Raw genomic sequence first — 13,622 nt, 5'->3', positions numbered from 1 at the left:
GATGTGAAATAATCCTGCACCATATGTCATAAATACAAAAACATGCAGTATTGCATATGGGGTTTAAAAATGTTTTTTAAAGGTTAAGTAATCAAATTAAATACAAAGTAAATAACACGATCATTTCGAAGTCCTAATATTGATGTATAAAATTGCATATTTCTTATTTTTTCGACCAATCAGTGAAGCGAAAATGGCTCTCCATTTTCGCTTCGTTATTCAAGGAACGAAAACAGTTGGTTGGTATTTCATTGCTACGAACGAACTAATGCAAACATTTTTTTGTCAGCCTATAAATTTCCATTCCTGTCTAGCGAATTTATTTAAATACTACGACACTGTGTTATTTTTAATTTATTAATTTCAGATAAATTTCTTTTTCGCCAAATGTCAACGATACTGTCAACTGTCAGTTGAAAATCCCTTCCGAAAGAATACAATCCCTACGTGCGTTTACAAATGCGCGTGTGTTGACCAAAGAAGAAGACCGAAGGGCCTTGCTTTTTCCCGTAATACGTCATTTTAATTTCGTACAGTTTGTGCATTGTGCAGCAGGTTTGGGACTTTATTTTGCTACTACTATTTTACCAGCTTAATGCGATGAGCTATAAAAATAAAGGAAAGGAGCGGGATCATGAGAGCAGCAAATCCCGCAACAGTGTGTCGGGATTAAATAAAGGGCGCGACAAAGAACGCGAACGCAAAAGGTAAGTCAGAATGGTCTGTCCATGGTATGGCGTCTAGGATCGGGGTGTTTTTTTTCTCTTGTATGCTCCATGTTACGGCCGGTCATACCGTATGTTTGAAAACGCGTATCTTCCGGCACATATTTTGTGCTTACAGTGAAGGAAACGAACCATACTTTCTGTACGTGTGTACCACAAACTAAACATGTGTTTTTTCTCACCCCTTGCAGTGAATACGAAAGCAAGGAGCGATATACGGAGAAGGGTAGCTTCAGCACAAAGGAACGGCACCGCAGCCGAAGCCGGGAGCGCAGCAGCGAACGCCGAGACGGACGTCGCAGCAGCAAGGATCGGCACGGACGGAAGCACAGCCGGACGCGTGACGACAGCCGGGAGCGGGATCACCGCAGACGGGAGCACCGTGACCGGGAACGACGCAGCCGAAGCCGCAGCCGGGACCGGAAACATCGCAGCAGTGGTGGGGGTGGTGTTAATGGTAGTGGTAGTGGTAGTAGCCGGGATGATCGGGACCACCGTCATCGTTCCCGTGAGCACACGGAGGACGCACGCAGAACGGTCGAGAGCAACAGCGTCCGGATGGATAGTCCGGAAAACTATGAGTACAAGAGTATGGAGTTTACGCAGAACGTTATTTCAACGATGTTGCTAACCGCGGCGACCGCGAGTGATTTTGCTAAATTACTAAACAGTTATAACCAACAGCAGCAGATACAGGCACAGCAGCAACAGATCCAAACCCAGCAGGCCCTGTTCGAGCAGCACAACGAAAATAGCTGCTCCTCGGTCGGATCAAAAGGTAAGGGTAAAGCTGAGTTGTTTTGTCGGTATGGTAAAATAACAACACATTTATCCCCATATTTGTTTGCTTGTTGGTTGCAGGTGAGAATGGAGGTGCCGGTTCACAAGCGATATGCAATGGCAACAGCAGCGGCGGTGAAGGTGGTGAATCTTCCCGCCGACGTAAGAAAAAGTCAAGATGGGCCGGTGGTGATCACGATAAAACGTTCATTCCCGGTATGCCAACGGTACTGCCATCAACGCTGACGCCCGATCAGCAGGAAGCGTACTTAGGTAAGCGTTGAAAGGGTTGAAACACGGTGCCTAGAGGAGGAATATTAATGGCATTTCTTTTCTTTTAGTACAACTTCAAATAGAGGAAATAAGTCGCAAGCTTCGTACGGGTGATCTCATGATACCGCAGAATCCTGAAGAAAGGTTAGATTTTAACCATTCAAATATTAACAATAACGAACAAACTTTTTTTGTTATACTTTCTACATACCTCTCAAAGCGCACAGAGATAGTTAAACAGCTGTTTAAAGTGATAGCTTCCACCGTGATGGATGGAACAATCGGTTCGCTATACGTTAGCGTTGCAGGGCGATATATTTGTACTATTCCCTTCCGCGAACGATCGTTATGTCCCCATTCGTATGTTTCGCCGTTCGCCACCAACACCGGATCGCCTCCTATCAGTTGTATAGGACGGTGAGCAACAGGCTCACCAATTCTTTCGATGATTTTTGAACAATCATTTCACTATTGTTATGTCGTAAAATTAGATTCCGGACGAGATAGAACCTTTGAAAATACCAAAAAAATAGTTTGAATATCACTATCAATGCCATCCTAACATACGGAGAGACAAACTTCTTTATCCGTAGCGTTCAGTATCTGCTTTCGCATTGAGAGGAAAACCAGCTTCGCAAATGCTCTAGAATGTTTAATGTGAATTCTACATTTAAGCACACTATTTCACTGTGTTTTTGGTTAAAAAAAGAACTGCAAAGCACATGACGATGCGCTGATCGTCCCACCATCCATATTCCACCACGTTCCGAAGCGAGACACGTAAGTGGACAGACACCCTGACCTTAGTGAATAAAGGTTACCGCCCCGTAGCTTCGAGTCCTTCGTGGGGTTGGGGGAACGTGTAGAAAGATGACCAAGCCATGATATACACATGATCACACACACACACATAACTCACACGCTCGATGTTGCGCGCTCACAACGAAGGAACGAGTTTAATCTCTAAGTTTCCAGGACCATAGACAAACCAAATGGCGTATCCGGTGCAGTCGCGTGTGGTGCTTCCAACCGGTACTTCGAAGTTCCTGACACACGCAAAAACACACGTGATTGTGACGGGATGTGTAGCCAATATCTGCTGGCTGTTACAATGGGGGGAAAGCAAGTGAAAAGTAGATCAAAACTAAGCAAACATGATCGTGTGTTTTTAACGCCACATTGTAATCTCATCTGTTTCTGTCTTTTACTTGAAGCGTAATGGGACGTAATGACGTAATCGGGCCCAAACCGTGTCGGAGATGGAAATTTAGCTGTTTGTTCCAGCATTGTGCACAACACTCACCAATTTCCTTACGCACATAGTCACACATACAATCTAATACACCAGATTCGTTCTGTTCGTTGTCTGTGTTCACCAAAACCCTGGCTTTTATATGAACACCGCCATAAGTTAGTGTACATAATTGAAATTTTGGATTGGCAGCCTGTTTTACGTACAAAACTAGTATTTTTTGCGTTATTCGCTGTAATGCGTGAAGAAGGTCAGACAATTGTCTGTAAAACATGAGGAAATCATTTTAAAAATAAAAGCACTCGACAACCTTACGTCAAACGTTTTGGAGGTTTTCAAAATGTTGTTTTGAGAGACAAAAACATTTAAACATCGATCACAAGTATCTCTACCACGCGTTAATTGCGTTAAGCACAGCTTTTCGGGCTTTTTGGCGCCTTCCAACAACAATAGAACCAATAAGATACTGATCCCCAAGACACCGGCCATTACGGTGGTTGGGGATGAATGAGTATATGTGTGTTTGTGTGCGAGTCCAAATGCGTCCGGATGCGGTGTCTGTGTGTGTGTGTGTGCGTATGTGTATGCTCCCAGGGTCTTCTTCCGTTAATGAAGTGGGCAGTATATTTATACGTAGTTTTTTAAAAGGATTACATTAACATATTCCTTTTTTTTCTTTCTCTTTTCTAATGCAAAAACTTTTACCCCATTTTTTAAAGACCAGGCATAAATAATTCTAATTACTTTACAGTACGAATAAATAATTATATATTTATTTATTTTTTTAAAACTAAGGCTATGTTCTAACAGCTCCATATATATTGAAAGCAATAATATACCGTTTTTCTTCCGATCCTTCTCGCATACATAGACGGTGTTTAAAAAATGTATTGTATATGCGGCGACTCAATGTGTACTACCAATGTGCGTAGAGTATGTGAAACAGTAATCTTTACCCTTAGTGTGTTTACTCTAGACGCTAAGAATGTGCTTTCCATTTTTACAGTATCATTAACGAAATAATTAATTTTTTCCAAGGACTAAAATGAGATCGCCTGTCCCGCGCCTAAGTGTACATGTGCCGTGTGTGTCTCTGTACGTGGTTGGGCGCATGTGTGTTTGTGTGTGGATAGGGAAGGGAAAGTATTTGCGTGTGTGCTGGGGAGTAAGCAAAGGATTCATCCTCCACACCACCAGACCACCACCCGCTGCACCACTACCGGAAGAGCGTGTGTGCGTGTGTACAACCGTCCAGCGATTAAAAGGCCCTATTAATTGTATCTACTCTACTGTTTCACAATAATTAATGATCAACTTTCAGTTTACCCGTGACACACACCACGGCGGACACGGTACACGGTGCCGGCCACGTTTGCATCCTCCTATCGAGAACGACCACTTAATAATAATAATTCGATTTCTCTCTCTCTCTTTCTCTCTTTTCGTTTGTTCGAGATACGTGAACTCCGAACTCCTTTCCCGCGTACGCTTGGGGGTGTTTCCCGCATTTTAGCGAGAGTTTTCCACCCCAATCACCAGTGTATCCTATTCACATGCAGTTCAATAACCGCTGGTTCTATGTTTTTTTTTTGTACCGCTTTCTTCGCTTTCGCACCGTACAGGTCCCCATCGCCCGAACCGATTTACAGTAGCGATGGTAAGCGGCTGAACACGCGCGAGTTCCGCACGCGCAAGAAGTTGGAGGAACAGCGCCACCAGCTGATCCAGCGCATGCAGTCACTGAATCCCGACTTTAAGCCTCCTTCGGACTACAAGTAAGTGTGCTCTATTCTGGTGATACATTTGCGTGCGGAGACAATTTTGTTTATCCCATTGTTCTTCTCCACAGGCCGCCTGTAATTCGCGTCAGTGACAAAGTGTTGATCCCGCAGGAAGAGTATCCGGATATAAACTTCGTCGGTTTGCTAATCGGTCCGCGCGGCAACACGCTGAAGGCGATGGAGAAGGACACCGGTGCGAAGATTATCATCCGCGGCAAGGGCTCGGTAAAGGAGGGTAAGGTCGGGCGTAAGGATGGTCAGCCGCTGCCGGGTGAGGACGAACCGCTGCACGCGTTCATCACCGCCAGCAATCCGGAAGCGGTGAAGAAAGCGGTCGATCGCATCAAGGACGTAATCCGGCAGGGCATTGAAGTGCCGGAAGGGCACAACGATCTGCGCCGGATGCAGCTGCGCGAGCTGGCCCAGCTGAACGGTACGCTGCGCGAAACGGACGGACCGCGCTGCAACAACTGTGGCTCGAACGAGCACAAGAGCTGGCTGTGCCCAGATAAGCCGAACATCACGAACAACATCGTCTGTTCGGCGTGCGGCGGCACCGGCCATATTGCGCGCGACTGTCGCAGTAAGCGCCCCGGTCACGGTGGCCCACCGACGGCCGGTGGTAGTGGTGGTGGCAGTACGGCTACAAAGATCGATGAAGAGTACATGAGCCTGATGGCGGAGTTGGGTGAAGCGCCACCGCCCCAGGAAAACAACCATGGTTACGGTCACGGTGGCGGTAATGGTAACGGTGGTGGGGGTGGTGGTGGTTCACGTGGTTCCTACAATATGTTCGAACCACGATCGGCACCGCGCCCCCTAATGGCCACACCGCACCATCCACCCTCGCTGATGGGTAACAACCAACAAACACAGAACGGCAACAATGCCAACAGCTCGCAGGCAGGTAATGGTGGTAGTGGTGGAGGTGGTGGTGGTGGCGGTAGTGGTAGTAATGGTAGTGGTGCGAATGGTCCCAATGCCGGCAATGGTCACCAGTGGCCTCCAATGATGCCGATGCCACCGATTCCACCATCCTTACCCACTCCACCACCGCCTCCACCGGCCGTCCCGTCGCTGATGCAGTGGACACCGCCGCAGCCACCGTTACCACCGACCGGGGATACGATGATACCGGCACCAAATCATCATTCGTACAGTGCCGGTGTTGCACCGCCCAACATGGGCGGATGGGGCAAGGGTACCGGAAGTTTGTTACCGTCCGGATGGCCACCCGCACCGAATGGATTCGTACCACCACCACCCGGACCGGCACCGCCACCTCCACCAATATCTGGCATGCCGTCACACATTTTGGCACCGCCGCCACCACCACCACCCTCCTAATTGCTATCCTTTATGGATTGATAATTAATGATGAACCTTTTTTATTTACCCTCCCCAACCCCAACTGAAGTATCTTGTTCACTCCAGCTTTATCATGCAATTACTGGATAACCGTTTTTAGCTATAATTTATACACACGCCGTATCGTGCTTGTCAGGTCTCTTAAATAGGGAGCCCAGAGGAAGTGGCGTTCCTCAGTATATTTTTATATATTTTGATTTTTTTACTACAATGTTAGCAACATAGTGCTCGGAAAGTTTATCTGTTGCAGAAACGGTTATTAAGCTTTTTTGTTATTTCCACCGTATGCACTATTGCATATCTTACGGAAGACTTTAGCAAAAAACACTGTACACAAGGAACAAAATCGTGAAATGAAACACATAATAAATCCCCAGCCAGACAACAATAGGTCGTCTGGCGTGACGCGTGTGTGGAAATTGGCCGCTATGGTGTGGGGCTGCTGGCCAAGAAACATGTACTCTGTCAACGGTAGTCGAGGCAAGTAAAGAGAAGCGACTCATTCGATGAAACAAAATCGTAGCAAAAAAAAACAAAAAATTCAGGCATAAAGGTGTTATCCCGCTATTTCGTACTACAAACATACAATTAATAAGGATTTGATTTTTTTCATTCTTACACTTCCTAGCGATATAGTGGTGGTTTTGCAACCCGATTTGTTCTCTTAGTGCATTGCTCTGCCACGTGTCCCTCAGGTCACTCATCTGTTCTCAGCAATGAAGAAATTCTAATAATTCCTCTAGGCACGTTATGCAGGATAACGGGATTGACAGGATAAACGCATAATAGGCGAACAAATAGAAGTGATCAGCAGGAACAGCGTGCGCGGACGCTGTTTTGTGTAAAGTTTGCCTGCACCATTTATTATATACATACACACACACATACTCCATCACGCACCCACACATACACTTTCAAAAGACAGCTAAATAATCGCTAACTTTTTTTCTTTTCCTCTCTTTGTGTCTATATATACATGGTTAGCAGCGCTTAAGTGATTATGGTTTTAATTGTCCTTCCCATAGCTTTCCTGCAATGATTAAATAGCGCAGGGGTTGGGAAAACAGAAGAAAAGAAGAAAGCGGAAGGGGAACGGGGAGAAAACGGGAATAAACGGAACTGGGAACGAATCTGGTGGGTTTCGTTCTCACCGGTCGTTCAAGTCTAATTTCGTTTGCTTACGCGCAACAAACACATTCATGTATAACTAAATGAACTACTTTCGAATAATAAACCAATATTTTAGGGCAGTCCATTTTGCCAGGTACAGTGTGTATTTGTTTGTTTATTTTTGTTCCCGTTTAGCTGTTATCACATAAACAATTTTAATTTTACTTACTAAATATTTTCATAAATCTTTTTTATTTTACGTCTACAATTATGCAAGCAAATGTACACCAAGATTTTTCTTGATTTCCTTATTAATACCTCTGGGAAATATTGTTGCCAATTTCTCCTATTTATATTTGAAGACACCTTAAATACTGTTTAAATTTGTACCTTAAACACTTACTGTATGACATGACTTATCGTCAGCGAAGATAGTAAACTGATCGTTACTGCGTGGTTTTGATACTAGTTTCGGTTGCAACACTAGGCTGAGAACGCGATCCTCAAGGACATCCTGTAAAGGTTTCGTTCAGCGCATGCAGTACACCCTATGGATGCAGAGAAACGTGTCGATAAAAAATGGAACTCTCCTTGAACCTTGAATTTTCGAGCATAATGATATTTTGTACACGAATTCAGGCACCTGCTCCAGATATTATCTGCTCTCTCCCTCTTTTCTCTCTCTCTCTCTCCCTCTCTGTATAGTGAACCAGAAACGTGTTTCTGTGTACATCAATGAATGTTGCAACCGATCTGACTTAGTCTGCACGTCTAATGAGCTTCTCCGGTTGGGAATTCTTCACCATCAGGTCACCGGGAGAAGGGAGTGAAAGATGGTGATCATACCGCTTACGTTATCCTGCCACCAATCAGCCAATGTTTGTCACCTTAATTAACGTGTACTCTCACTGTATCTGTGCGATTGATTAACCACACCGGGGCCCGGTATAGATTGTTAGACACCGGCAGACACCAGGTCTTTACCAGGTCTGCCTGTTGCATACCTGCCCGGTACTGGTTATTTTGTCTGTACACATCAATTTAATTAATGAGTTTTCCCCTCCTATTTCAGTGCAAAGCCACGCGGTGGTGGCCAAATATGGCCACCATTTAGCCATGTCCGGCCATTTGCAGCGGGTGTGCTTTACCGAGCGCTGTTGAAATGTCATTATCTACTTGACGTTCGATAATGGGCCATACACACTAGGCGACGCTCCATTTCGATCGCGATCGTTTGTACAAAACAACACCACCTTCAGGTGTTTTGGAAGTTAGTTTTTTGTTGTTGGAACGTGTTTGTCTGAAGCGAAAAACACTTATGGGAACTCCCTAGTAGCTTAGATGGTATCTTGTCCCACAACCATAACCTCAACATCTTACAAAAAAACCGAAATACTTCTTCTGAGATGTTCCAATTTCCAAACCAAGGCAACGCACACCGCAAGGACAGAGTGACCCTTACCTCCATCGGTGAAACGGTTGCGAAGCGTTAAAAGCGAAGCAACAAAATCTTCTTAACCTTCTCCATCACGAAACGAATCCGTTTTCGCTGCCCAAAAAATCCCATACCCATCCGGTGGCAATTCACCCCGATAGGTCAGGGTCGCTCACGGCAACAGGCTTTGTCCGCGGGTGTCACTGTGCCGGGCTACGGTTTCGAACCACAATACCCACGGCAAAGACGCGTGTGCAAAACCTTTCTCGCACACAACGCTTCTCCACCCCAGGGCTGGTGTGTGTCCCGTGAGTGGAGTCAGTTACGCAAATACGTGTGCACGAAATAATCGCAAAACCGCTTGCCCGGGGGAAGGAAACAACCGTTGGCAAAGAAACGGGCGAACAACGTGCGATAGAAGAACAGTGTACAGCTAATGAACTAATGAAGGACAAGATGGCCTATCGCCCTGGCCCTGTCTGCATGGTGCTTCACATAATGCGCGTTGTTGTTTTGCGCTTGCAGCATCTCATACTAGCTGCTTCCTTTTAGTTTTCTTTGTGCCATTGCCTAGAGATCCTACATAGGTCCAGTTCGCTAATGTTTCCTGAGGAATCCATCATATGTTACGGTGCCGGGCAGTATAACCTTCACGTTGTGATCAAAACAACACGTGGAGTTTTGGGAGTTTTGGAACACTTGAAGAACGTAATTGACATGTTTACCTTTAAGATACAAAGGGGTCATAATGACCTTCCAGCAAACCAGAACAATCCAGTAATCTAGTGAAGAATTGTAAACACACAACCTTATGGATAGTTACTGCGAATTAATGTAACTAGGAAAAGGAAGCTCTACATAATATCGGCAAAAGCTTCCCAGTACGTTTCATCTGCAAGACAGACTAAAGGTTTGAAGGTCTTTAAATGAAGTTTGAACTAACTCATCAAAACATTTGACTCATCTTGGTCAGAAGGAATTCCGTAAGACGAAGTTGTGGTATGCTAGAGTATTGGAGAATAATAGCCAACAAGTTGCATGAGAACCCTGGAATATAAGTCTTTTCAGACAGTCACAGTCATCACACAGTCTGTGAAAGTCATCACAGTAAAGACCTGTCTTGACTTTAAAATATAACAACCAATCCTGTTCATGTCACCTTTCTGAAGAGTTCCTGACCGTTCCCTTACTCAATGTTTCTAAGAACAAATTAGTTTTGTTCCACATTGCAGGTCACGGTACACATTCGTACTTAACCAATTACGCTTAGCCCGTCTACCGAGATCCTGCAATCGATGCCGACCTTTTGATGCAGGTGCAAATGAAGTCCTCTAACAAATTGCCCACCGCATCGTGCAACTGGACCGTACGTCAGCAATGTTTGGGGGTGCACGGGCACGGTGTAACGGACACGGGAAAAGCACAAACAACAACCATTAGCACGCCGTCAAAAGCCCCGGAGCGTCCGGTTCTCGCACAATCTCAGCAATCTCACGCGAAACCCACACCGGCTCGTTCTGCCTCGTACGTGTTTCCAGCCTGTCCGGTCTGTGGCTGTGGCCGAACCGCAAAACAAAACTCCCCTATTCGCTCAAGGACTCCAAAGTCATGCGCCGCGCGGACATTACACAACGGCGCACGGTTTCGAGATTGATTTGATGCGCGTATACACCCCCTACCCCCGCCTACCGCCATTCCCCCCTGATGGAAAGGCAGTGGAACGCGGAGTCTGCTGGTCGTCAGTTTGCCCATTCGGATCGATTATTTGCAAGTGATGCGCGCAACATACGGTGCACGCCAATCGATGAGAGATCAGCTCACCTTCCGCCAAACGACTTCCCGCCAACGGTCGATTTACCATTTTGCAAATTTTACCTTCTTCTTTTTATTCGTTCCGTCCTGCTTCCACCGCACGTGCGCAATGTCTCCAACGCCAACCGACCGGGTCGGTTCAATCGAAACTTGCTTGCGCAGTGTCAGCTTTTGTGCGATCCGAATTGCACCAATTTAGTGGCAGAGTTGGCGATTGCGACTCCGCCGTTCGGCTTCTTGATCAGCTGGCCCGGTCTAGTCCGTTCTAGTTTTCCTTGGCGCACGGTCGGAGAAAAATTGCACCAACACTGCAATAATATCTGCCATTAGAGCGAAAGGAGGTTGCGCTGCTGCACGTTGGACGAGGTGGGAGGGGGTTGGGGGGGGAGTCTGCCGTTTGCAGATTTACTTTCGCGCGGGAGTGGAGGAGTTGATGGTAGCGCAGAATGCAAAAGTTTCCCTTCTCCCGGTTCGGTGGGGTAATACTTTGTGAAGATGTGAATGATAAAGAGAATGTCCGTTGGAATGGAGTATGATGTCTTGGGACAATAGCAAGGTTGTTCTGGTGGAATATTATCATCAGCCTTGCTCTTGGGTGCAGAAATTAAGGATACAGTTAAAAGTGAGCAAAAAATAATCCCCAAACGTACCACAGTCGGATCTAGACGAAGATCCTGGCATAATCTTTTCGGGGTGGGCGGTCCTCAACAGTAGCGCTTTTATTTAAATTCACTATCTTCAGGTTATCTAACTTTTTATTGCTAACTTAAGCTCCCCATACTTAACTACTACACAAACACGAGAAGCACACGATTTATATCAATCGATTCAGGTCACCAGCAGCTTGTGTGCCCTGGGTGGATGCATTCACAGCACCGAAGGTCGCATTTTTATGTGACGTGATACAGATTTCGTACCTGTCAAAGTCATAAAACTGCAAACGCACCTTCACTGTTTTTACAGCAAACAGTCGCTGGGTTTGATTGGCGATTGGTGCTTAACCGGGTGTTTAAATCACGTTTGCCAAACCGGAGTCAAAACTGGGCCGAAAACGTGGAACCTTCTCTAACTTCTCGGATGTAAGAACGTAACGCGGTGATGGTGGGCTCTATTTTGCATCAAAGGGGTGGTGTTTTTTTTTTTTAAATCACTGCCACATACACACACTCACACTGGTGAATATATTTATCGCCTAGAGGAGAACGTGCTGCAAATGGGTGCGGTTCCAAAGGATGCGGGAAGCGGGTTTTTGCTGTACATGATACACATGATACGGTAAAGCCTTAAGAATGACCTGTTGTGTACGCTGGTTGCGAAATAATGGATTGTGCGTGAGAGTGCTTGAAAGGGGTAAGCCATCTGCTAGCGAATATCTTAACGCAATGGAACAGGAGCACATATTTGCTAACGCTTTCTGTCCTCATTGCTTGAGTGCAGCGTGTGCCTTAATATCCCGAGTGTGCTCCTTAATGAGCATCTTGCAGCTGTGTCCCAGTTTTTTTTCTGTTCACCTCTCATATCTGACCCCATAAGTACGAACGAAATCGAAACGCACCGTTTCAATGATTCAATGAGTGGTTCTTTTTTGTATTTCTGCACACCAGCGATACACGCTCCCTCCCATGGTGTGATAGTTGTTTACTAGCTGCGCATAACAAACACAAATCCCAAAGCTCCCTACTGTCTCACACCGATAAAAAAAGCAACGTGGTTGCAGTTGTGCAGTTGTGCAGCTGTGCCACGGTGAAAGTGCATCCCATCCCACTTCCATTTTGCAAACACGGCAGGGGGGGTGGAAGGGGAGAAAAAAACGGGGAAAGATGAGGAGAGGGCTCAACTTCCTGCCCGTGGTGTTACGCTCGTACCAACGAACCGCGACCTTATTGTTGTGCTTTTTTGTTTTTGTAAATTGTTGCTGTTTTTTTCGTTTGCTCTTCTTTGCGTTCATTTTTCCATCTTTAAACGCTACTAAACGCAACCTAAATCTTCGTGGCGCAGCAGGGGTTGCTTAGCGGCATAGTTAAGCATAAGTGTACGTAAAATTAGACACACAGACAAATGTGCGTTATACAATAGAGTACACGCACGCAACAGGGCAGGCAACAGCAAATCGCCACGGTAAAGGCTCTCCCTAATCGAATGTGTCATAATGTAGACGATTAACCTTTTTGTTATTTGACGAGCAGCTTGTTTGTGATTTGCTGAATGATTGATGAGCGAGGGTATACGAAAAAGAGCATCTCGTTGCAGCGGAGATAGCGATTCAAATTGGCGTATTAATCGAGTAACGGCCGGTGACCTCTAATAGCCGTACGGTTAACGGCGATAGACGTGTATACGTGCTTTGATGCCGTGATAAGGTCTGGGTTCAAATCTCACCTATCGATGGGGAAGGGAGGGATTATTAGTGGATATCCTTTTCTCCCCAGGTTAATTGGAGCATTGTAGAAAGGTTAATTTATTCGTCATAAAATTCTTCACTCTCTTTTCGATAGTGCTTACATACGCGTGAAACGAGAAGGTGGTAATAAAATCGCAAAACAATTAACTGATCTTGCATAAATAAATAAATCGAACAGACGGGGGTAAATCGTTAGCCCCGTGATACCGGTGACACACAGAGTGTGCTCTAAAATTAACTGTTCCTCTGTTGTCCCTTGTGTTCTTCCATCCCCCGATCGAACGTGACAAATCAATCCTTCCCGTGCCGTATTGCGTAACGTAAATGCATGCCCCCAACACCGTGAGCGATACACTCGGCGGGGGGAAATATACAGAGAGGGGTAGAGAAGCATGCATTGGATGAAGTCTGTTTTATTTGTTTTTTGTTTTTTTAAGCGAAAAGAGATTGGCCTTGTAATACACCCGGTGCCGTATGTTCCAAAACAAAAATAAGAGTAGGTCAGGCAAAAACCGTACCGTCGGTTCCCCCTCGAAGGGATAAGCAGAAATAAGCGAGACTTAAAAAAAGCATAGATTTAAATTAGGGTCACCGCAGGATTGTGTGGCGTGTGGACGAGATTGTGCAATATGCGTCTGATCTGGACACAGGCAGCAGTAGTGACATTTTCGTATGCATCGTTTCT

The 13,622-nt window shown here is 45.7% G+C and overlaps 1 protein-coding gene across 1 annotated transcript; it reads left to right on the top strand.

Moving 5' to 3' along the window:
- Nucleotides 1-435: 435 nt before the first annotated feature.
- On the top strand, nucleotides 436-7,451 carry LOC125765560 (splicing factor 1). Its single transcript, XM_049430853.1, has 6 exons — nucleotides 436-707; nucleotides 917-1,503; nucleotides 1,587-1,778; nucleotides 1,847-1,922; nucleotides 4,653-4,805; nucleotides 4,880-7,451. The coding sequence occupies exons 1-6, from the start codon at nucleotides 601-603 to the stop codon at nucleotides 6,156-6,158; spliced, it is 2,394 nt and encodes a 797-aa protein (XP_049286810.1). The 5' UTR covers nucleotides 436-600; the 3' UTR covers nucleotides 6,159-7,451.
- Nucleotides 7,452-13,622: the final 6,171 nt, after the last annotated feature.

This window comes from Anopheles funestus, chromosome X (assembly GCF_943734845.2).
Source record: "Anopheles funestus chromosome X, idAnoFuneDA-416_04, whole genome shotgun sequence".
Classification (NCBI taxonomy): Eukaryota; Metazoa; Arthropoda; class Insecta; order Diptera; family Culicidae; genus Anopheles; species Anopheles funestus.
This window is presented reverse-complemented; position numbering and strand designations above follow the sequence as displayed.